This window comes from Phallusia mammillata, chromosome 5 (assembly GCF_965637545.1).
Source record: "Phallusia mammillata chromosome 5, kaPhaMamm4.hap1.1, whole genome shotgun sequence".
Taxonomy (NCBI): domain Eukaryota; kingdom Metazoa; phylum Chordata; class Ascidiacea; order Phlebobranchia; family Ascidiidae; genus Phallusia; species Phallusia mammillata.
The window spans coordinates 11,037,696-11,063,386 of record NC_137256.1 but is presented as its reverse complement, the minus strand read 5'-3'; the positions used below and the strand labels follow the sequence as shown (position 1 = coordinate 11,063,386).

The window sequence follows — 25,691 nt, the reverse complement described above, 5'->3', positions numbered from 1 at the left end:
ACTGTGCGTTTGTTCGTTTCTATGACATGTACCTTTGTACACATTCCCACCAAACCAACCCTTTTTCGATCCTTACGTTTTTGTTGGACAATGTGGCAAATTGGCGACCAGAGATAAAAACAAAATAAGAAAACACCTACTGTGAAATATGAGATCTAGAACTAGAGAGTATCTACGTTTTGCTCTCGTTCTCTCTCTATGTTTTATAAATAAATTTCGATCGATAATTTTCACATTATTTTCTAAATTCGAATTCCTCGGCAGATGACACAAGCGGGGTCAAAAGTGACGTTGATAATTTCTACAAATATACCACGATTAGCGGTGTTGTTTGCAAAGCGCCAATGCTGCAGACAATCCTTATGCGGCAACCAATACATACTAAACCTAATCTGTCCTCATAAAAACATAAATGGTCTGCGAGCATCATAAGAAAGCGATTAAAAGGGTAAAATAAATATAAACGATAAAGTATTCGCTACCAAACAAGTTTTTTCCCAAGCAGAACCTGCCAAAATTATTTTCTGTTACAGTCGTTCTTTCATCTATCGATTAGTTATTTTCAGTGCAAAAAGGTTCTTACATGCAAACTATCTAAAAAGTTGTTTATAACCAAGCTAACTTTCAACACTGTTTCTAGCGTTTTGAAATCACACAAACAGACAGAGCCATTACCGAAACTATAACACCTCCCCCTAAAAAGTAGACAATCTTACCAAGTTACCATCGACTTTCACGGGAAAAAAAGTAAAACTGCATTAAGGGTTGTGCTCAGTTAAGCGTGACGGCGCCTTAGTGGCTCCACAAACCACGTGACAAATTTGCCACGGATGTTTGATGAACGAGTTCTCCCCCGAGAAGCGACGGGAGATAATTTTAGCGCTTTCAAGCTGTCTGCCGTGTTTTATCGAACTGTTAATTGACATCAGATGTGGAAACGAGTTTGTGTGTTCGAATCGAAGGGGTTAATTTGTTGCAGATGGTGTGGTGAGCATATTTGTAAGTGAGAATTATTTTGTTAGCTTTCAAATAGACTGCGCTACATAATTGCTATTACAAAACAACAGTTTTAAAACTCAACTCAATATTAACTTCAACACCATTCTAATCTTTAATTTGCGAAATTCGAAGAATACATTGCAATTCACGTTTCTTTGGAAATTACTACACTTTCCTAATGTCGCAATATCCAATATAAGAAACTAAAATACCAAAACAAGCAATCAACCTGTAAGTATAAGGTTAAATTCACAACTGCCTTTCTCAATACATTTCAATTGGCCACAAAAATTTAACAATGCCTGAAATTCGAATCACCACCCATAATGTGGAACTCAGTAATTTCAATTACACGTCTATGTTATTTGACTACGAAGTATACGGCAAAGAATGGTTGGTAGTCCCAATATAGACATACCCGTCTTCACAGCCTAGCATGAACTATAGCAGGTTTCATATCTTCCGTCATTATCAAACTTGAATGGGTTATGCTTTCTATATTGTATTTTTAATTTATGCAGATTTTAAACAAGGTTTCGAAAAATGTTCAATGAAAGCGAGGTTACGTACAAACAGAAAAAAAGTGAGTTTCGTGGTCAATACGAAAGCAAAAACTAACAAAGTTTTTACTTCTAGCACCAGGGCCACTTAACTTTAGTCGAAATGAAATGGAAAGGAATATGCTCAAGTTGCAGCGATGTGTTTAGTGAAACATACATGTTGAATCATTCCCTTGTAGTGGCTTGCTTTTACATTAGAGCATGTTCAAATCTACATCCGATTAACCCCTTAATTTTCGTTTCATTTTGTTGCGGGTGTCTATGGTTCACAGACAGGCCCAAGAGATACTAATTCATAACCGTCATCTACAAGCATTTGCACGAAGTGGGTTAAATTTTTAAAGTTTTTGGTGGTTCAAATTTTTTTATGGGTGCACGTTTGTGTGAAACATATAACTGATATAACATAGTTACATTTCGCAACGTTTATTTTGACTTCTGGCTTTAAGGAAATGCAACATTTTGGACGTGATTTGAACCCATGACCTGACTTGTGGCTCGAAAATTTTGCTTTAAAATTTCTGAAGTCAAGTGCCAAATCCCACCAAAACAAAAACAACACACGAACTCTTTTCGTGAAACAACGAACTCTACCCTGTAACGTCACGCAAACGCGGAAGTTTCAGCACGAAATGACGTCACGCTTTCAAAAGTTTCGTTTCGTCATAGCAAAGAACAATTTGTGCAAAAAGTTTCGTTTCAAGGGAAATTGTGCTGACTGAAACAACGCCATATAAGGAAAAGTACAAGCGTTTGACCCAAACGACTCATAAACACGTGGAAAACAACTCCAACCTTGTCTGAGGGGCACAAAGTTGCACAAAGTTGCAGATAAGTTACTGATTTGAAATAATCGTTTCGATTAAAAATAATAACACATAATGCTACAAACATGTGCCCATGAAAATAAGAAAAGTCATCAAGCTTATGATGTTCGTAAACCACAACTTGTAGGGAGAGAAACTTTGCGAGTGACTTGATTCGCCCAAGAAATCGTGTTCGTTTTGGAACTGCTGGACGTAGGTTATTTTTAGCTTTAAGTTTAAAATGTCCGGATTCCCGAAAAAGGCATTGGGGCAAAATGCGTTTTAAACTAAAAGATTGCACGGAAGTTAAGGTTTATCACGTTCTGCTTCGGCATTTTAACCAAGTGACACGAATCGCGTGAAAAACTTGCAAATCAGCGCAGAACATCTCCGCCTCCGGAAAAACAAGATAAATTATGACGTGTCACGAATCATGACGCATCAGAAAAAATACTTTGTGGCACATCAGGAACCAATGCATACGCGGATAGTTTGTAAAGCATTGATCCTTAACCTGGTAATTATGCCCAATTGGGCTATTTGATACTTTTACAGGGTTATTCTATAACCATTTTTTTTTAATTTGTGATGTAATATTTTGTGATATCATAATTGGTAATTTTGGTGTTTTTGAAAGGGGGTAAATAAAATTCATTAGGTTGTTTTCAGGGTAACGATAATAAAAGGTTAGTAACTATTGTCCTAAAGCAGTGGTTGGCAACCGCCAATCCGCAAAAAGTTCGTTACCGCCGGGCCGTATAATTTTCAGGTTAAATGCTTTGAAACGTTTTCCCCGTGCATTCCGGGGAAGATAATCTAATTTAAGCGTCTTTATTGCTATATATTCGTAGTTTTTTTTTTTCAAGGCCAGTCCGAGATAAAATTTCAGTTTCAAAAACGTTCCGCAGTGCAAAAAAGGTTGCCGACCTCTGTTCTAAAGCATCCAACGACCGACTATGCCAACGCAAAGCAAAACATAAAATCTACATTCTTGATATACAGCCTAAAACGTTTTTTTTTCAAGTTCTCGCATACCTAACACGAAAAGCACCGAAGTTAATTTCGTATCATGTGCATTCGAAGATCGTTGATTGTCGCGTCATAATATGTAATTATGACATCACAGGGCGATAATTATCTTGCCTGTGAAGTTTTGGAACGGTTTAATTGTTTACAAGTGGCCCGTTTTATAGCTGGGCTACCCACACAAGTTTGACGCAGCGCTCAAGCTTTCAACCTACGTGTGTTGTTGAGTTGCTTACAGCTAATTAAGTTTTCTACAGGTGTGTACAGGTAAATTGAAAACAACTTGAAAATGAAAAGCATCAAATACGGGATAAATCTTAATTACACCTTCTTGTTGGTAGTTATAGCCGCGTTATACTTGTGGTTTTATCCATATGTGGCGTAAGAGAATAGTATTGTTTCAGAAACAGTGTATGTTTTCTAAGCAGAAAAAACACAAGTCAGTTATAGCAGGGGTCATCGGATGATCCTACATTCGCTATTGTCACTTTCAGTTGAACAAAATTAACAACAAATGTATAAAAAAACATCTCATAATCTCTTTTTCAGAGTGCAGGTCTAGAGTATAAAGAGTAATCACTTGTTTTTCCAGCATGCATAGCAGGGTGTTAAATCGATAACAGCAATCAATACCATTTCACAAATATTTTCGCAAGTTTTGTTAAATCCCTGGATTTAGGTCCATACAAATGTTTTCGAGAGTTTAAAAAAGTTTGAAACGAAACGGGTCGACTTTCTAAAATTATTGCGAAGAGAAATTTAGATTCCGTCTGTTTTCCGTGAAATGTTGAAATTATTTTTGTGCCCTGTTTATACAGACGAGTCATAACATCACCCATGTTACACCACCAACCAACCTTTAGACCCAGTAACTTGCGAAATAAAGTCACTTAATTAACAAGCTATCAAAATTTTCGCTGAAACAACTAATCACATCTAAAGGTCCGTCATATGATTTCTATTAAAACATGTGACTTCTATGGACGGGTTGCAAGCAGTTCCTAGAAGTATGACACATTTTACATAACTTCTATCGTGCAAACGCTTCTACGTAGGAGCTCTATAACAGAGCAACTTTAGAAATTACATAGGCGCTGACCCCGCCGACCCAGTTTACTTTTAGCTTCAGTGAATTTTGGCGCCAAACGTTCAGCGCGAAATATTAACCCCTGAGATCACGTGCTTATTTCCGGTGAGACATCACAAACGTCATGTTAGCGGTTGCCACATCCTATTTGCGACAGACAGATAGAAATGTGTTTGTGACGCAACAAAGTTTAATAAGGTAACAAGGTACCGTGGAAAAACATCGTACTTGTTGATGACAGGTTAACACAAACTCTTGACACTTTCGTTCAATAAAATGGGGTTTATCTTTGTTCTATAATATACTTTGACAAAGTTCATGTATAACATATCTGGTAAAGTATGTAATATTTGGCCCAAATGTACCTTTAAAAGCCTCTAAAACTGTATTACAACCAAAAAACTATTGCTTGTCTAAAACTATTAACCATGTTATTCCCAGGTTCGGATTACTAAGACAATTTTACACTAGCTACAGCCTTTCCATGAAGAGTCATACTATTTCACAACCTATCTGCTATGATAACAATCAAAGTATTAGGTTACTATTGTGAGTGGTAAATTGGTAGGTAAAGAAATCAAACCATTAACCCAGGTATATAAGATTACAGGGTCTACCTGATACTTAGTTGTTTTATCATTTCCAAAAAAATTATTGAAATATACACACATGATAAATGTATTCCCACAAACGTACAATGATTCCAATGTAGATATATTATCAACCTTATCCAACAACAAAGAACAAAATTATGTTTTTGAGACGTTTTAATACTGATGCACTGATAAGTATAAATGTTTACCACTTTTTATATTTACTTCAATAGTTAGCTTTCAATTTTCGCTTGCTCGCCCACAAGAAATAAAACTCATGTCTGTACGACTACCAGTACTAACGTCTTCTCCATTATACTTATTATCGTGTGATAATCAATATTAATTCATTCTGTTGCCAAGGGGACTGAAGCCGGAATCATTCAACAACTTTTAACAAAAAACTCCTGATGAAGCTTTACACGTCAATCAACAACTCTTTACACAAGGGAGTCAGGATTAGGTTTGAAATAAAAGTGACTAATGGACGACCACCATGTTAGAGGAATAACGTAATGAATTGTTTTTGCCAAAATCCAACAGCACTCGTATCATTGAGATTTAAAGTGCCATTTTTTGCTCGAAAAATATTTTTTGAAATATACTATCAACATTAGAACTTACATTTACTCAGACAAAGAAAACATAATTACAAGTCAGGCAAAGAATTCGTATCCTGTAAAATTGTTTTTCCGCATAATCGCGCTGCAAAGAACACCCAGAAAATCAGATCATAAAGCACCTCTTTATTACTCTATGCGCTTCCGACTCAAAGTTGACTGATTCAATATCACACAATTTATTTGAAAACACGTAAGCATCTAACAAACTCTCTGGTAAACGTTTTCGGTAAACTAGCCGGGATGTAGACGCGAAACTCGAAAAGTCCATTGACTTTAGTCGCTTTCCTGCCAGGTTTCCTATCAATTCACAGTCGCAAAACATTTAACCAATTAGAGTCCCCCAAACCACTACGTCATAACGAATCATTATCTGTCCAATTGCGAGGTCATGTCCATAAGAGTGGCATTACTCGGATTAGGCACTTTGGGATTTCATTGTATTGCTATTTAATAATAATATATAATATAATAAATATTGCTAGAAGAGCAATATCTATTTGTACATTATGCCTCGCAGGAATAGCTTATTTCCCTAATAACAATGTTATTAGCCATTCAAACATAGACTGAAAATCGAAAACATCCCACAAGTAGAATCCAAAATGAGTAAGAAAATGAATTTGAACAAACCACGAGATGGTCAACGGCATCCGTCGGCACGTTCTACCCCAAATTCTTATCATTACATGCTAAAAAGGGATTTGTTTTAGCAACAAGCTGACTTCAGCCAACAATTGCAACCACATGCAATGAGTCACACCGATTGACGTAAATGTTCGAAACGATGTGGAAATAGAGAAGTGGAACCATTTGTCACAGTGGACAGTTTTTAACGTTTTAACTTTTTTAAACTTCTTCAGTAGCGCCATTGAATCGAAATAAATGAAGGTTTTGTCATATGTTATTTAAATTTATTACTGTTTGTCACAGTAATGTAATGGACATAAATAAAAAAATACGCAATAAAGCACAACAAACGTTCCAACAAACAAATATTGCTGGATTTTAGCTTAAATTGGTAAATTTGGTAAGAGTGGCAAAACGCTAAAGGAGGGAACTAAAGCGGGAAAAACTGGGAACTAAATACGCAATTGCAAATTTCATATGTTAAATAGATGTGCATAACTATCGAATATAATGTTACTGAGGTAAACTCTTCACTATGAAATCGCAACAGAAATCACAAAATGTTTGAGCTTTTTCTAATAAACCTAGCAGATTTCCAGTAATCGATGGTTTGAACTTTATACATTACCCCCTCCGCCAAGCAAAGCATCACATTGCATGAACTGTTGCCCATTTAGTTGCCCTCGCATAGAAAAGGATGTTCGATTTCCTAGCCAGTCTGTTCACAACGGTTCGGCGCATGTAGAAAGCACAGAACTCGAGTGGATGTGAAACATATGATCGGTTTTGCGGGGTTAAGTTTCGGGGTCATTCAAAGGACAAAGTTGGCAATAGGATGCAGCTCGCATAGAGATGTATTGTTTTGTAACAACACAAGCTCTGCGTTAGTCAATTCCTCTTCCGTTTGTATTGCAGCATTGCATAAGCGTGTTGCAATGCTGGTGCAAATCTATTGCTACATTCGTATACCGTGCTATGACAAAGTTTAGGTAATATTAAATGCCTAATATCACGTTTTAATAAGATTGTTGTAAGAATATGTTATGACATGACTGCGTTAATCTGTCGAAATATCCGAAAGCTAAACCATTTTGTGTTCATTTCGAACCCAGTGTTGTTTTCGATTTGAGGTTTACAAAGAGGTACGTTGTCTATATAAGTCTGGTACTTGTAAAGAGATATTGCCACTTCAGTATCTTTATGCACGTCCCTTGATTGCCTTTCAAGAATCACACAACCATTTCAGCCGTTCAACACTGAAAATGAAAGTAGCAATATGCCCTGAAACCAGACAGTTGGTTGATGATCAATGCTCCAAAAATCTCTAAACGCTTTTGCTTGGCAAAAAGGTTCAATAAAACCTTATTGATTTTAGTTTCTCTGCACAATCGTTGACAACAAAACAGGAAATGATTAACGATTCGCAAATACTCTTTGAACAAATGCCGCTAAATATAAACCATTGAAAAAAAGTTGCAGCTTAGATAAACACACAGCGCAATATGCAAATCATTTTTACAATTTATAGTTCAAGCTAATCAACAATTTATGTTTAAGATATAGAGTACAGATTAATTTCTACGAAAGGTTGGCATCAATACATTTGTCAGCAAAGACTATCCAATCACGACAAAAGTAAATCCGTTGTGGGAATCACATGGCCCAACTGAACGGAAAATTCATTTCCATAAAATTTACCTTCTATACCCGCTTTGCGCATCTTAGTCTGTTTACTGACGGAAATGCCGCCTCCCTTAATTTTCCAGTGTTTACGGAAAACATTTTGTCTATAGATGAGGAGTGGAGGTGGAATGGAAAGGGAAACACTGAATCCTTTCAAGACGTCGTTTCCACATTATCACAAAATATTGGAGTTGCAAACTACTCTATTTATTTATCTCGCAATCAATATCATTTCGACCCATTTTCTTACTAACAAACCTTCATGGAATTGTCTCTTTAGGTATTTTTAAACCGGTGCAATGTTATCTCAACTCAACTGTAAGTACATTCGTTGCCTGAGCCTGAGTTCTAACTTGTTTCATATCTAAGGACTGCAATCTGGAAAAAGCTATCAGCCATATTCTAGCAACACCAAGATAAAACAAAGTTCCAATTGATCACTCACACATTCCTCACTCAAACATTAAACGGTTGACCACTAAAACTGTATTGTTTTTCATATCTCAGTAGTGTTACGCACATGGCACATACACCTACATATGTAGTGAGCAAACAAGACAACGAGACCTTTAACATTTACAGTAGTCGCCAGCACTATTTGAAGTCAAACACATCATTCAATTCTTCGACCACATTTCTTTTAATAAGGCGATAGAAGAAATCCCTTCCATTGCTCAGATATAAAGACCAGTAAGACGCACTTTGCTAAGTGATTGTCAGGCATATAACTCAATAAAAAAGCCTTTGCCCGAAATTATAAATTACTGTCATTACGTAAATACAAAGCTTGTCTTAACGCAAACTTTAGTGGGTAAAAAAGTTACTAATCCAGCTTCGCAGCGCCATCTAGCGACCAAGAGTTTAAACCAAACAAAACTAAGAAAAAGTGGAAAAGTTAAACACACGCGTATTCTTTCAAGAACATGACACAAATATTCGAGTCATTGTACGCAAATCGTCGCCGATTGCACAGGAATGTTCGTATTTGCCGCCAAGAAACACAATAAATCGGCAAAACAAGCACCCCAATAAAGTGTGAAACATAAACATCATACTTCACACGTGCACGGCCATGTGCTTCATTGTGACGTTGTGCTTACGTGACAATGTGAACGTGCCTCAACATGCAATGTGGCCGCACGGGAAATCAGATTCGCCTCCAGTGTGTTTGGGTTTCCACGCAACGCGATCACGTGATCGACCAGCCGGCGGCGGACCGGGTGTGGGGGAGGTCACGTGATGATGCACGCGTGCAGGCGGCAGTCGGTCTTAGCATGCAAGTCTGTGACAAATGTTGAACATATAACGACACCAGACGATACTGGTTCACGACCAATAAGCTTAGAAATGTCGCTTTTACTTGCATCTGCTTAACTTTAGTTTGCTGTTGTGGCAAGGAACGCTACAATCGTAGTGTCCTATAACGTTTTAACGAAGCGCACCTCATATGTTATTTATTGAAGTCTGACAAGTTCCGAACATAAAACAACAATTCCATGCGCAGTGGTATAAACTCTACCAAAAATGGTTCTTAATCAGCTAATGGTATCGGCAGTTTTTCTAAGAATAAAAGAATTAAAATTCCAATAAAAAATGCCAAACTTATAATTGTTTTACTTCATTTCGGCTGTTTACGCTTTACACTTCTGTTGACATGGTTTATTAAATAGGGTAAAAATAGAATTCCGATTTTAAAGCCTTTACTTTCTGCCAATGTATTTAATACCACCCGTTGGTTATACAATGTTTCGGAAAAAAAAATTTTGTTTCAACCATAACAACATAGAAATCTCAAACAAAAGTTGCCTACTTTGACAATTTAGGCCGGAAACACAATGTTTGTTTTTGTTTCGCTCTGCAGAACGTATCTGTATACAATTTGTACAAAGTTAAGAAAAAACGCCGTTTTACTTATTAATGGAGAACAGTATCTAAAAATCTGACAATACAAAATCCAAAGGTTACAAAGCCATTTAATTACATAAAGTTTCTATAACTTGTGTTTAATTTTTGACTTTATAAAATGCCCTATAATGCGTTTACATAACGTTTTATAAGTGACTTCATCTAAACTCCATCTTAACAAACACAAACCAGTACAAACTACAGCCAATATCAGTTTAACAGCAGCTATCTTTGTGTACATTTCCACTGTACAGAGTATGCGATATCCTGAGCACTACGGTTCCTGTCATATTTTAAGAAACTAGCTCAGTGCGCCGGCATTTAAACCGACAAAACGCATTTGTTCTCTCAGCCGAATCCATTTGACATCTCACTTTACACGTATATGAATTGGAAGTGATGTAAATTCAATTTAAAGCTATCTTCAGTTTACGCTAGTATAGTTGCAGCTGTTGGACAATAAAACATTTAAATACGAGTAATCGCAAAAATGCGGCATTTTTAATGAACATTTGGTAAACGTTTCAAATTTGTCAACCCAAAATCAAATTCTTTGGGTCAAAAAACAGAAAATTCGAATTGTAAAGTTTACTTAACAAAAAACACCTGATACAGATATGACATTTTGAGTCAACATAATGCAAGCAACTACAACGTCAATGCGTTATTTGCCCCCAAAAGGCGATTTTTATCACGTGCAAAAGATTAAAAATAAAGAATCGGAAAGCCTTCCACTTCGAGCTTAACCATAACAAAGACTGTATGCATCATAAGCATAACAAATGCCACGCTACCACTTACTACAATACAGAACAATTCTAAGCTTTCGCCGCAAATGTGTTTTGCAGTAGTCGTTCGCTACAAACGGCAGCGGCACATTGTTTACTTTTCTGTCCCGTGCTGTTTGCTGAAGACAAATACGCGAATGACCCGTTGCAAAACAATACACGTGATGATCTAACAAGACAAAGCAGGTAAGACTGCAAACTACATACCCAGTTTGAAACACACGTTGTGTTTGGCCAAAAAAAAACGAAAAACGAAATAGACATAATGTGTAGGGTGCAGAAAATCTCGAGTAAGACCGAGGCTTACATTTCATTTCACGCACTTTGCCACTGCACCTTATTCAGCGGAACGTCTGCTTCTACATATTCACGCAGAAGGACATACTTACCTTTGGCAAAATTTTAGCAAAATCTGAACTAAGGCGTTAGCATAAATCTGACAGACAATGCAACAATCATGTAATTACGCACATGTCTTCTGCAGTAAGATGCCCCAGAATTATAAATTATTATTGACAATACACACAACAGATGTTGCAACAGTGCAAAATGTAAATAGCAGTACTTTTCCGAACACATTGTGTCCCAAGTTGATTTAAGAAAGATTCAGCATTCCTAAATTTTCAACCTACAACACGTGGATAGTAACATCAAAAAGATCGTTATCGGCCAAACGGAAACAGAAAGGTTACGTAAATGTGCAACAATCCAACACAGACAGGAACGAAGACTAAAAAAGTTTAAATACATTCGTCTTTGGTGTTTGAATTGTCTTTCATGGGGTTCGAACTAAAGACTCGAAGTGAGCGTACAGATGAGATTTTGTTTGGTCTTACAAGTGAACTTACCTGAAGTGTGCTCCATTGCGACGTCTTGTGGACAAGCAAACTGATAGACTCAAGTATTTTAGCCAAGGCGTTAACTCGAGGTAAGAATAAAACGTTTGGACTTTAGATTCATGAAATTTGTTTTCAAACAGTATCGGAAATATGGATTAAAATACAAGACTGTCTGGAACACTGAACCTAGGTTTGATCGCATGTCTGAAATGTGTGTTTCAGTTACAGACCAATTGCCTCACATACTTCAGCAGGCGCGGGTTCAAATCCCAAACAAACCTTGATTTTGTTAAGTTCATTAACGAAAGAACAAAAATGTGTATTCGATGTTTCAAGCAATACCAAGGGTTCCGTTTTCAGTATAGCAGTATGTACGTGTAGAAACAAAGCACGCAACACCTTACATTAAGATATGAATCAAAAATTTACTTATTTTGCACTAAATCCATTAACCAACTGAAATTTTTCCGCACAAACAAGCATTTGTAAATCTTTTTTCTTAAAGTTTTATGCTAGATCTAGCATAGAAGCAAATAAAACTTTAAGAAAAAAGACTTCCTCGAGGATAGTAAGTATGTCAATTGGTTGAGTTAAAAACGTCGAATAACTACAAAATCGACTTACTTTCTACATTTGAAGCAGTCCTTGTGGTAGTGAACGGAGTTGACCGAAACGTACAGCTCCGAGCTGGTGTTGACCACAAACCCACATCCGTGACATTTACTCTGCGATGATGCGCCGTCACTGGATGAGCTGAGGGTAAGTGCAAGGAGAGGTTAGTGTCATCGAATGTGCGTTAGTGTACATTTCGAAAAATATATGGTAACATAAATACAACAAACTAGGTATATTTCAAGAAAATAATACAACAACAACTATATTTTTGTAAGTTTGACTTTTAAAGGACATAAATTAAAAAAAGGTCCAAAGAAATCAAACAGTAGCCTTTCAAATTTAAATGGTGAAAATTATATTTAAATGCAATGAATACAGGAAGCAGCTGAATCCTGCAAGCCTCTGATCTAAATTTAAACATTCGGCCGTTCAAGAATCTAACCGTTCGTGTTGCGCAATAATGGGTATTGTATTGTCTAACGTGCATTAACGCGAAACCCACAATCGATATGCAGGACCAAATTCAACGCGCAACTCGCATAAGGTCATTAAATGTGCAAAAATTATAAAGACGGATGAGGGATGAAATTTTTTTGATTTTGGAGTGTTTAAAAGCATAAGTTTAAGATTGTTCTCAGGAGCATTAAGCAGCAATAACCTAAAAACAGAGCTACATACAAAAAGTTGTAAAATCAAAGTGATACAATTTTTTGAATTATTAGGAGCATAATTTTGGTAAAACATTCAATAAATGTCTTTCTACTTTGCCTTGTAAAGCTTGTTCATGTTAAAATTTTCGAAATTGATCGCAGCCTTTGAGAGCCTTGCACAAGTTTTGGGAAGGAACGCACAAGCAGCCGAGCTGCGTTTTGAACTCATACCCGTTTGAGAAATGACAAAAATCATGAGACACTGTATTTAGATACATCAGGTAAAGAGACTGATGATTTAAATAAAATTCACGTGAAAATGTTAATTCCAGTTCTAGACTTATTCATCCGGCCACTTACAGGCATATAACGTTCACTTGACAGTTGACACGGAACGAACGTCATAAAAACTTGATTCGTTATAGGTCAAGTATTGAGTACGTATTTGAAAACAACATGAAATTGTTATGCTTGAGACGTAACAAGTGTTTAGAATGTGCCCTTGTTTAGGCGTGATTCATATGGCATAACTTTTGTAGTGTCCCATTTTTGCACAAATATCAACTAATCAACATAATTGCAGCAACTTAGTGACAAATTTAACACTAACTAACAGTGCACGATTAAAACATATGCAAAGTTGTTTCTTACTGAAAGCGTCTAAATCTAAACATGTTATATCTCCGGAAATGAGCAACTCGGCCGAGAAGGACCAAAGAGTCAGTACTGGAGCGGTGAATATTTTGATGTGCCATCTTTCCGGATTTGCTGACCGCAGGCTTTTAATGTTAGTTCAATGAGTCACAATGCATAAGCAATATACCCTACATAGCCACACACAAACTTATAAACGAGCAAGACTGAAAAAAATATATAATAACAATTGCACTTTAAAAACTAGTTTTACCCTTGAAGCACAATACGTCGAACAGACATTTAGTTGGGAATCTACAACTCTCTACCTATTCTTACTTATACAAATGGCATTATTCTTCGATATTTACATCACTGTACAAAAGTAGTGCAAAGTCAAACCTGCTGGCACAGCTAGCTTGATAAAACAAAGCCTAAATTTATTCTAAATAGTTAAACCTGCTTGTAATGTAATAAAACCATTGTTAGTTCATAATGCACGCACTTGGTCAACATTTTAACCAACTCTGCTTTTTTCAAGCTAAAAATGATTTCTGTAAGGCCAACATGCTTTGATGCACAAACATGAAAAACTCAAAGTTTACTCCAAATAAGAACTCAATAACAAAGACTGCCTGACTATTGTTGCAACTCAATCGGCCTTTGCATGTACTGTTAACAACATGCGTGACTTAATACAAGTAATAAGATTAAGTAAAGAATTTAGTTCATCTCAGTGAACTTGGTGGCAATCTGATTTTAATCTCTATCGCCCAACCTAGAGTCAACCAAGTGCTGCCCGAGTGGCTTATGCCATTTGGGAGCATGGAAAATCATCATTTGCCTTTTACTTCTTTAGACAAGCGCTCCTGTGGTTAGCGATGCGTGTTGATAAGAATAATGCAGAGTTCGAACTGAGGCTACACTAAACATTTCGTTTTTTTAATCTATAAAACACTCTACTTTTAGCAAATATACTCTAAAATGTCCAGGGTTAAAAGTTAGAAAATGTTGTGGAAACTCTTATTTCTCACTTTTACCTCTGCGACATGTCTTTTCGAAACTAAAGAACAGAAGTCTTGTTTTCTATTGAACAGCAAAGAGTAATCAGAATTTTAGAACCCACACAGCTTACATTTACAGTAAACAACTGACGCAATTTTTAAGCCGTAAACTTGCCAAATAACCAAATTAGCCGTTTCGACGTTGCTACGATTTGAACAAATTCGTTTAGGACTGAAAATACAACTATGCTTTTAACCATTGCATTACATGCTCACATTCTTTCATCCATTTTCGATTATTTGCTAACGTTGCAACAACATCGCTTACAAGTAGAGTAGTCCAACCTTCCAATGTAATTGTTGCCGTGAAAATCCATTTGTGACGTAACAACGAAATGGTTTCGCAATGACCGATTTTAAACATTTTGTTTCAAATTGTGACAATTTCCGACTTGAGTACTCAGAAACAGAGCTTTGAATACCCCAATGAAGTAGAATTTATGTTAATGCTTCGTATCAGGTATTGTTATTTCCTTGTCAACATTTCGACAAAATCCGATTTTTGGTTGTGTACATTATGGCGTTATGTTCATTGGCGCAGTCGTAATACATTATGTTGCGATTGTTTTAAATTTATAAACTTTAACCGCAACAGCATTTATGCAAGCTTTATTTATTAACCGTATTAAACATTTAAAAAGACGACGCGCTTATTTTCAAGAAATATCCACAATGTATTTTTTTTACTTTCGACATATTGTAAAACATTACAATCTACCTATACTATTAACAAATACATGCTAACGTCACAAATTACCCTTATTTGATATTTTTTTACAAAACAAACTACTGTTTTAACCAATACAATGTCAAATAACATTTTGTTACATAAAAAGCTATGAAACTAATAAAACCTTCATGGTTCTTTCATCACATCAAATTAATACCCCGTCTGTTGTTATTAACAGCAGCACATAAACAATCGTTTACTTGCATTCATTATTATCTTGCCTGTCAATTTGCTAATAACTCTTGCCTGTTAATGCAACGTGTACAATTTTATATGAAACTGACAATCCAGGCTTATCAAAAGCAAAAAGAACGTTGTCAGCGGGGGAACAATGGCTTTAACGGCAATTATCAGTTTTGCAAATCAACTTTCCACTTCAATCAAACGCCTATAATGCAGCTAATCAACGCGGGGAAGCCGACAGGAAGTGCTTCGACCTGTCAATCACCCAGACTCTATGGAAGCTTCCACGCCTTACAGCGAACTGCAGGCGTTTAAACCGAGTAAGATCCGTTCTGATAAACTAAATACGTTTCTTCAATCAAAACGATAAAGGCAGCCTTCCGTTTATTGTAAAACACCTTAATTGGGCGATTGCTTCTTCTAACAAAACTGTTTTGGGCTAAGTACACCTAAATCAAAACAAGTCGCTTGCATTTTTGAGTAATTAAGGCCGTTTTCCGTTGAAGCAAAAGCATCTTAGTTGTTATTTTGTTGGCGACTACCAAGCATAACCCTTAATACAATGCTAACTTGGGCTTCGTGCTGACGGTAGATTCATTGTTGTTTATGTTTGTCGTTACATAAACAAACATAAATGGGCGTTTTATGCCTAAGCTGGCCAACAACTATTAATCATATCAATTGCGAGAATATCAGCGAAAACAAGGCGTTCAGATTACTTGGAAAAGTAATGATTACTATTTACCATTTAACTACCAGACAGCTTATATAACTTAGCGAATAAATTTTATTGAAAAGTATAAAGAAAGTATTTTTTTATTAATTAATTTATTTTTAAAACCTGTTTTTATTTTCCAAGTAGTTTCATTTTATAAAGCAATCCAACACAACCTACAACTCTTTCATGAATAACATATACACTAATAGCCTAACCCTTCAAAAATAGGGGAAAATAACGGACATAAGGACATCGCTGATGAAGCCAATGATAAACGTCTTTATACCTTCGTCTATTGTGCGAAACAAAAATTGATTTTTTTATCGAAAAATGTCGCGTTGTGCGTATGAACCGGAACACGAATCAAATTGATGTCAAAGCCAACGATTTTTTGCTGTTTGTAGCAAATATTGTGAAGCAAACAAAAACCCAACTGAACAGCAATTCATTTCAACTAGGTTAGGTTGAAAAAAGCTATTCAATGCCCAATCAAAATTCATTCAAAAAACGTATTTATAAGACTATTCACATGCAAAAGAATACTAAACACGTCCTCAAAAAGTAGCTCAATCGAAAACAAAACTCACAGCAAAAAATGCATCTTCAAACACTTATGATTATTCACGTAGTGTTTTAAAACGTGTTTTGACATGTATTGGGACAACTTTTAAAACACTAAATGGGTCAAAACTGAAAGTGGATATGAAATAGGGGCCTAGAAACAAAAGTACAAGCCAAGTCCAGATTAGGCCAAAATTTGATGAAATTAGGACAAAAATAATGAGTGTGAAGTCAGGCCCAAAAAATAACCCGTTTTTTTTTCGAATTTAATCCCGAACCTAGGCCCAAGTCTATGAAAAAATATTGTGGTTTCTACAACAACAGAAAATTACAAATACATTTAATAGTCCCATGTTGTCATCATCTTGTATTTTTGTGAGGGCAATGACTTTTTTGTACCAAGCGACACAACATCAAATTACATAATAATGAACGTTTAACGCCGAATCAAACACTAATGTGTATAAAATCGCACGAAAAACGTGCGGTGGTAAACCGACAAGTTGACAACCTAATTTCGTATGACTCATAGTTGTTCTAAAATTGTCCAAAGCAATTTCTCCTCGGTGGTTAACTTACAACCAACAAAGCAAACACAAAACCTCTTAGAACCCTAGATACTAACAAAAGAACGCCTTAGGACTCGAATTAAGCGCAAAAGCTCACGAATAACTGATGAAATACAAGCATTGGGTTGAGAATAACTTATACCGCCAATCTTGCCAGGTTAGTGTTGCGAAAATCCGCTACTATTTTCATGAAACGGGTTTAGTGTGGTTGACGCTGAATTTCTTTATCGATTTAGCTTAAATAGACTGTAAGACAGCTTTACATATAAATATAAATCATTTAGTAATTTCGTAGGTTATCCAACACCATTTGTCATGGTTTAAAAAATAAATTCAGGTTTAAAAGCTACAACACACTAAACCAGTGGTTCCCAACCTTTTTTTGACGCGACCCAAATACTTACCAAAATTTTATTTAGTGGTTTCTCGCGACCCATGGACACGCTACTTTAGTTGTATTTTTGTCTGTAAATTCGGAAAGCTTTTCAAAAAATTACTACGCAAGTTTAGCAAATCAATAACCTTATAACAAACAAATAGTGTTGTTTTTTCCGACCAAACATTTCCATTTAGCCAGGACTTGGAGCTGAATCGAAGAATTATTAGCCAGACAACGTTCAATTTTGAGTTAACACATTAGTTTATGACGTCACAGACAGTTTTAGCCATTATCATGACAAGTTGTGATAAAATTATTGTTGGGCAACAATTTAAAGCCTTGGGATATATGTAGAAATAACGCTACAAGGCGAAATCAAAAAGTAGATGCTCATATTCGAAAACAAGCGACCCAACAGAATGTTCAGGCGACCCAACTTTGGGTCGCGACCGATAGGTTGGGAAACACTGCACTAAACCACTAAAACTTTTGCAGATTAATCTGCGATTCGAGCTAAAGTATTATGATTATTACTTGAAATGTATATTTTCAAAAATGACCTTCATGGTTGAAAACTCGCCCGCAAAGCTAGTTCAAGCGCCAAAAAAACATTTGGAATATATAACCCAATAGTAATACAAGCACAACAGTCAATAGATGCAGAAACAAACAATCACATTTCAGCTGACAATCATAACCTCCAACACAAGGCTGGTACCTCTTCTAACCTTTTGACAAGGAGATAAGTAAACCGAAAGACTGGTTAAGATAACCGCCCAGGCTTTCCCAGCATTGTCTTAAAACGGAAACTGATCGACAACAAAGACGAAGGGAGGAGAGCCCAACAGCTAAACGCTATTCATAAAAGAGCCTTATTGGTAAACGACCTTTTATCTTGAAAGAATCGTTGCTGCAGCTTGAAAGAATTGTAATTGAAGCAATGTGTCAGTTCCGTCAATTATTTGTAGTGGTTAGTGTTTATGAAATCACAAAGGGTCGACGCAGTAAGCGATGGGAAATGAAAATGTGTTTATACCTAAAGGATTTAGGTGTCTACAAGTGCAACAAATTTCCACCACAAAAAATGAAGCCGTACTGCCATGATAACAGACGAAGTTTGCATCACCGTTTAGGAAAGGATCCACCAATAAGTTGATTTAGGACAGCTAATCTACTGATTTATCGAATGTACCACATCTTATCTAATCGTCAGGCAACTTAAAGTAACCCCCTTTTGCACACTGCAATCTTAAAACTTCTGGAACAATCTCTTCCAAATAAGTTTAACTTTATCATGAGACTGTCAGAAAACATCGGACACATTCACAAAATACGGCAAGACCACATAATACAGTGGCACTGATATCTCTGCAAATATTTTTCCCCTATAGATGTTCATTTCTTCGCCTATTTCATATTCGCGACACCGTGACCAAGAACGTCGCAGTTATTGTTAACACAAACGCCGTATTACGTCACAATGTTGAGCTAAAGAGATTAAAAGATGCGTTCCAAAGTCCGAAGTTAACAATAGCAAATGCATACGTATTTTAAGAAGAATAAGTCTCATGAATATCAAGTCAACAATAAGGTCGGTAAAGTAATCGAGGAATCTTATTGGCCAAAGAAAAACGTCCTATGGCGTCACAATGTCAAGTTCAAAAGCGTTCCAAAGGTGACAATAGCAAACAAATCCGTATTTTTGTACGAAATACCTTTAATGTCAATCAATTAGGACTTTACCACACAATGGTATCATGCTTTAGTTTTCTCGGCAATCTTATGCACCGTTTTGATTCAGCTATGAAAGGGAAACTTTTCCATTTACGTAGGAGAGTGATGTTGAGGAGAGCCACTGATGTACATGAATTTTTCGCGGTGTTTTATGATTTTGAGGTGATGGATTAGATTGGTTGCTTTGGAGCAGTTTTCAAATTATTTAAATTTAATTTTCAATTATTCAACGCTTTCGTACAAACACTTTTAGTGAGTCCGACTCCCAAAACTTTAACTTACCGAGTGTGCGTTGGTTGCGGCTCCTTCAACTCTCCTCCTGCCAAAGATGCTCCTGACTGTTTCTTTTTTAAGCGCTTCAAACTCCTCCGAGGCGAGAACTTGGTTTTCGAAGAGGATTTTTCCCTGAAAATAGAAATGGTTGAAAATGTTTGTGGCATAATTACCCACATCAGATAAACTAAGTGAGGTATATGAAGTACATAAAAACAACGATAACAATATTTCTTTTTTACCAAATGCTTTGTGCTATAACCAGGTTGTTCTATCCATGGCGTGCTGATTGAGGTTATACCACAACTACACTAAAAGACAGCAATAATTAGGGTATTGACAAAACAAAAAATGTAAATAAATTTTGAAGTCAAAACACTGAATCAGTCGCTGTATTTTTATTACTTGTTAAGTTAGGGATGTAAAAGTTGCTTGATGTATTGTCAACATTATAACGTAAATTTTAATATTTTCGTTTGTGACGTAAAAATGTTGTTATCTTACTTTTCGTCCTGACTTCCTGCTTTGTCCTCAAGGGCGTCATAGTGGTAACTTTTGCGCAAAAAGTTGCGGACAAATTGCGACTGAGAACCAGGCGACGTGCTAGCGCCATCTGCCGACGTGTTCATGTCTAACGATGAACCTGAAAACAAAGGTTGAAAGTTTTATACGTCACGTTTAATAATACAGCGTTTTGGTTGTACACAATCCAGAATGCAAGCATTAGCATTAAGGTTTTCCTAAATTCGTGAGAGCCTACGAAAAAAATACAGTTTTCATATTTAGATTTTAAATGAAGTAAAAATCTTAGCAGAGTACAAACAGGGAAAGAAGACAATAAAAATACTTTTCAGGTCAAACTTTTAAGTGGTGAATTTAAATCAATCCTAAAGTTTGATTTTCCAAGTAGAAACTGCATCGCTTAAATGAATGAAAATCCGGCAACAGTTGACAATAATTTCAGCTTTGTCGCTCGCTTTGCAACCTACACATGTTTAGTAACAAGCTATCACCGCAAGTAAAAGCAAAAATATAAACGTTCAAGAGTCTTCTGAGGGCCTAACCCATCCATGAAGGTGTTACATAGTTACATTATATCACGGTTTTAGTCATAACAAAGTTCTTGTATAAAAATACAGCAATAAATGTTACAACAGAAATTTAATACTTTTTTCTTACCAGTAGCAGTTTCACTTAAATTTTCTGTACTTGTCTTCGGTGATTTCCTACGATCAGGAGAGAGTCGTCGCAAGATGTCGCTCCTGACAATACAATCGAACAAAGCAATGTTAGGATCGAGCAAAAAACGAACAACAGGCCTTGTGACGCACAATGCGCCTGCCTTGTGACTCATAATAGAACGGAAGCAATGGATTAAAGCTTTACTGTGATAGAACTGTTATGTGGCTGGTCCTACCATTGAACAATAGTTGTATTTGAATTCTGGTAATGTCCTTATTGATATGTAACGTGCAAACGGATTGTGACGTAACAAACATGGATCCTAACTGCCCATAGAGGTACGGCGGTTTGAAAAAAGAACATTTGGCTCATTAAAGCAAGATAGAAGTAAAATCGTTTCATAACCCCTAAATACTCTTTTTGATGAGTATATAAGCACTAAATCCTATAAGATATGCGTTGGATGAAGAAGAAAGTGTGCATTGAAAGAGTCATTAAAGATACGACTGTGCAGTCGGAGATATAAGATATTAACTGACCCAAGGCTTTCGGTTTTTAACTTTTTAAGCTTCTTGTTTCGTCCTTGGGTCGTTTCGTGTTCTTTAATTGAGCCGCGTTGGTTTAACGGCAAATCACTGATATTGTAACCCTGAATTTTCGCAACAGGAGCGCGTTCCTTGATAAACTCAGCGTCAGAGGCCAGTTCCAATCTAACAACAATAGGAGCCGTTTTTCGACCTTTTCGCTTCGGTTCGCCATGTCCGCTTAATCTCCAGCAATCCACAATCGACAAAGCTTTAATTTCTTCCCAACTCAACCCGAGAGACTCGCGCAAAAACATCTTCAACATTTTCTCAGTCTCAAACGGATCCTCAGTCGAGGACTTGTCGACCTCGACGCCCTGGATTAGCAGAAAACTTGCGCCGGGACCAAAATCCGAAGCGATAGAGACCTCATCCGATTCTGTGACGTCACCAGCCTCGCTGACTGACCCAAAGTTGACCCTGAATGACGAAGTTGATGACGTAGTGCTTGGTTGCTTACGTAACACCTTTCTTTCGTCGCCTTTCTTGAGTTGCGAGAGAGATTGTTCGATGTTTCCTAATCTTGCGATTGTTTGTTGTTCGAGATTTTCGAGTTTCGATTTTAGGCTGAAAACTTCGGCTTCAAGATTGTTGACGTCATAATCGACTCGGGTTGAATCGTCAAACGAACGACCAAAGCGGTGGGAAGCCCTTCTACCAGCCATTTAAGGTAAAGTGACTTTCACAGCAGAAACAATAGGGAAGAAATTATCTAAAATCTAAACTAAATTGAAATCCTGATTAATGTGTTCAGAACATCTCTGAATCCACAGCAGATAACGGCGTAATAATCCTCTATCAAACACGTTAAATTCATGATTTATTTTCTCCGTAGGTTTATTTTGCTCCAAAAAATTACCTTTCGTTAAATCTATATTCGAAACTGGACCCACGTAATGCAGAACCCAGAAGAACAATGACCTGCTGACATCTGCGGAATGATTCGCCTGATGCTTATTGCACCATGTAGTGACTAACATACTGACAAGCTTACTTCCATATTTATCAGCAAAACTTTTCTACTGTTTACTCCCCACAGTCAGTATGCGTTTACCAAGGAAATGTTTTTTTTTTTGCAAGACATTGTCAGACTTTTGCAAACTTACCAAGTTTACAGTAATCGTGGTGGCATTAGTGGAGAAAAAACTAAACTTTCAAAAAGATTTAACTAGACTGCATTAAACCTCCACTAGCCAAAAAAAATTCTCGTTGTCATTTAACATTAGGCCTTGTGTTAGTAAAACAACAACAAACAAATTCCAAAATGGGACACAAAATCTCGAAACCGGAATAACATTATGTTTGAGATAGATTGTGTAACAAAACTCTGGTGTGTATGGTAGAATTCCATTTGATCTTACTTGTTACAAAAAGCAGTCACAAGTTTACCACTTAATCCCTTCCATTTCTATATGTTTAGCATGTAGTACCACTAATAAACGACCACTGTTTTACGGTGGGCCCCAACATTGCAGTATTGGAAACCACTGACCTTTGAGCTAGTACTACTACTTTACTGTTCTATATCTAGTTAACTTTAAGACCGTTTACAAGAATGTCTAATATCATTAGGTCAAGCAAAAAACAACATCACAAAATTTCTTCCCAAAAAGAAACTAATTGGCCTGAACTGGTTAAGACGATCCTTAATCAACTAAAAACTAAAGTAAGCCTATCTTTGCTGGGATAGCTTACTGTGCTTAACACAAAGCCCACACAATATGATGTAAACATCCTAATCGTTCTGCATGAAGCCCGGGGTACTAACATCACAGCACAGCACAGCACAGCACAGCACAGCACAGCACAAGAAGCAATAGATGATTCATACAAACAGGCAGAGTATATGCACATTCATTCACGTGTGTGTTTGTGAAAATAAATAAAATGGCAGACACCTTTAAGATCTAAACACAATTCATGATGACTTGATGTTATGGTATCCCATAAACTTCTTTGAAGGCATCATACAAGTCACCAATTTTTCGGTTAGAGTGTTTTATACTAAAGAGCTAGAAGTAACTTAAGCAATAGTAGAATTTTTATGCCTGGTTTTGTTTGCAAAAATTGAAAACCATTTTAGAAGCATATTGGAAGATGAACCTCGAAAACATTGAACAGGTATAAAATAATGACAACGATTAAACATGTGTCCAGAGTTTCTGTAGAGAGATAGTTTTCAATCGTTAAAAGAAAACTTTCAGGGTTCCTAAACTTTGGGGAAGAAACTTTGTTGCTCAATGATTTCTTGAAAAGGATACAAGCTAAGCAGAAAACCAAGTTATATGAAATGCCGGAAATGACTACAAACCTACAAGTGTCCACTAGGGTGCAGAAAAGGGCAAACTTTTACAAATTCGGGACTGTTGCAAGTACTTTGTCTCTGTGAGCAATTTAGTCCAAATTTATAAATTTCTGTACATGACCTTGCTTCAAGTAACACTCGATTTTTGTGATGTCACAAGGGAACATTATGGCGTCAAAACCACAAGGGTTATGAAGCAATAATGCACTGCGACGTATTTTAAACCGAGGCCATGGTTGTGGTCCCTTGAGATAAATGGCGGGAAAGGACAGGATAAATTACATGATATTGTGACATCAATTGTCGTCCCAAGTGAAGGTCGTGCAAACTGGGCGAGCGGAAGAAAAATACACGACCTATTTCTGTTTGCGTATTTCGTTTTAATTATATGAGGTGTTTTGAACTAATCATTGTATTTATTTGCAAACTTGTACCAACAAACCGTTGGTCATACGTCATACACTAATTACGAACGGGGGTTGACGTCACTACTAATGACGTATCAAAAACGTGCGGTCACTTATTTCACAAAAAGTTTTGTAGATCATAATGTGCACCAACTTCTTGACAGGGGAAAAAAAACAATTGGAAAGTGCTGGTAGTTTCCTTTCACTAAAAGTTAAAACGACAAGAAAATCGTCATATCATGTTGAATGGGTGATGGCGCAACACGTCACAGTTCGGGGTGTGACAAAACAATCGCTATTGTTTCATGGTAATGAGAGCGTTAAGTAGCGTTGAATTTCACTTCCCCTAATTAAACACTGCGGTAAACATTCCATCTATAAGGAGTTACCTTAAAACTGCTAAAATAAGTAAAAACTTTTCCTCCTAAAGCAAATTTATACAAAATGGAAGATAAAAACCAAATAATAACTGTAGTATAATAACAGGTTAAAACTTTCCATACCTCTCCAAAAAATAGGTGTATTAATATTTTTGAATGAAAATTTTTTTTAATTGCCTCTTATAGTTGTAAAAACAGACGCAACATTTTCAAACTTTTGATTGATCTGTTTGAAACCTTCATGCCGACAATGCTTTATGGCAGCGGGTTGTGTGCTCATGCATTGTGACATAATAAGTCATGAATATTTTTTGATTCTGGGAAAAGCGGATGAGACGTAGGTTCGCGCTTTCTCTTAAATTTTGGTGTGAACTGGTCTCATAAACTTAATATGGATTCGGTGAACTCAGCAAAGATCAATAAAAGTTTCCCCTGTGTATGTCTGCTTTATTGTTTGTTCCATTGTAGCCATAAATGTGTTACTCTGTATGTTTTCTTGGATTTGTTACAATTAATTTAATTAAGTTTGTCATGTACTGCAGTTGGATTCCACCAGGCTATATTGACTTATTTGCGAACAACACTTTAATCGTGACGTAAGAATAGTGTCGCATTGTCAAATATTCGAACCAATTTAACTACAGACAGTTAGCACACACGAATAGCGGAATGTCAATATTGTCTCACTGGTGTCAATGACCTGGACAGACATGGGGTCGAATACACGCGTCCTGTATTCGAATACTTTACGAATACCTGCATGACTGTATTCGAATTCATGAATACTTTGGTAATTTTTGAGTGACAGCAATTCGAATGGTATTCGAATAAAACGAGTCAAGTATTTGTATTCATGAATTGTTGACCAAACTACAACGACAAGCAATTCGAATACTATTCGAATAAACCAAGGCATGTATTCGTATTCATGAATTCTAAGCACTTTTTAAAGTTCGACAATTCGAATTGTATTCGAATAATGCAAGTCAAGTATTCGTATTCACGAATTGTTTTGTAATATTAAGGTGGCAGCAATTCGAATTGTATTCGAATAAAACGTGTCAAGTATTAGTATTCATGAATAGTTGACCAAAAAACAACAACGTGTAATTCGAATACTATTCGAATAACCCCAAGCGTGTATTCGTATTCATGAATACTTCGTAATTTTTGAGAAGTAGCAATTCG

General features: G+C 36.5%; 1 protein-coding gene across 4 annotated transcripts in view; it reads right to left on the bottom strand.

Annotated features, from left to right (window-relative positions):
- Nucleotides 1-25,691, bottom strand: part of LOC145227715 (uncharacterized) — a 92,423-nt gene that overhangs the window by 44,184 nt on the left and 22,548 nt on the right. For 3 of the 4 annotated variants that reach the window (XM_080092608.1, XM_080092609.1, XM_080092610.1), the window contains exons 8-11: nt 20,825-20,907; nt 20,150-20,288; nt 19,655-19,777; nt 12,161-12,289 (exon numbers count right to left, since the gene is read on the bottom strand). In XM_080092608.1, coding sequence (XP_079948734.1) covers nt 12,161-12,289; nt 19,655-19,777; nt 20,150-20,288; nt 20,825-20,907 — 474 coding nt within the window. The remainder of the gene's footprint in view (nt 1-12,160; nt 12,290-19,654; nt 19,778-20,149; nt 20,289-20,824; nt 20,908-25,691) is intronic. The other variant, XM_080092611.1, reaches the window with a different exon arrangement.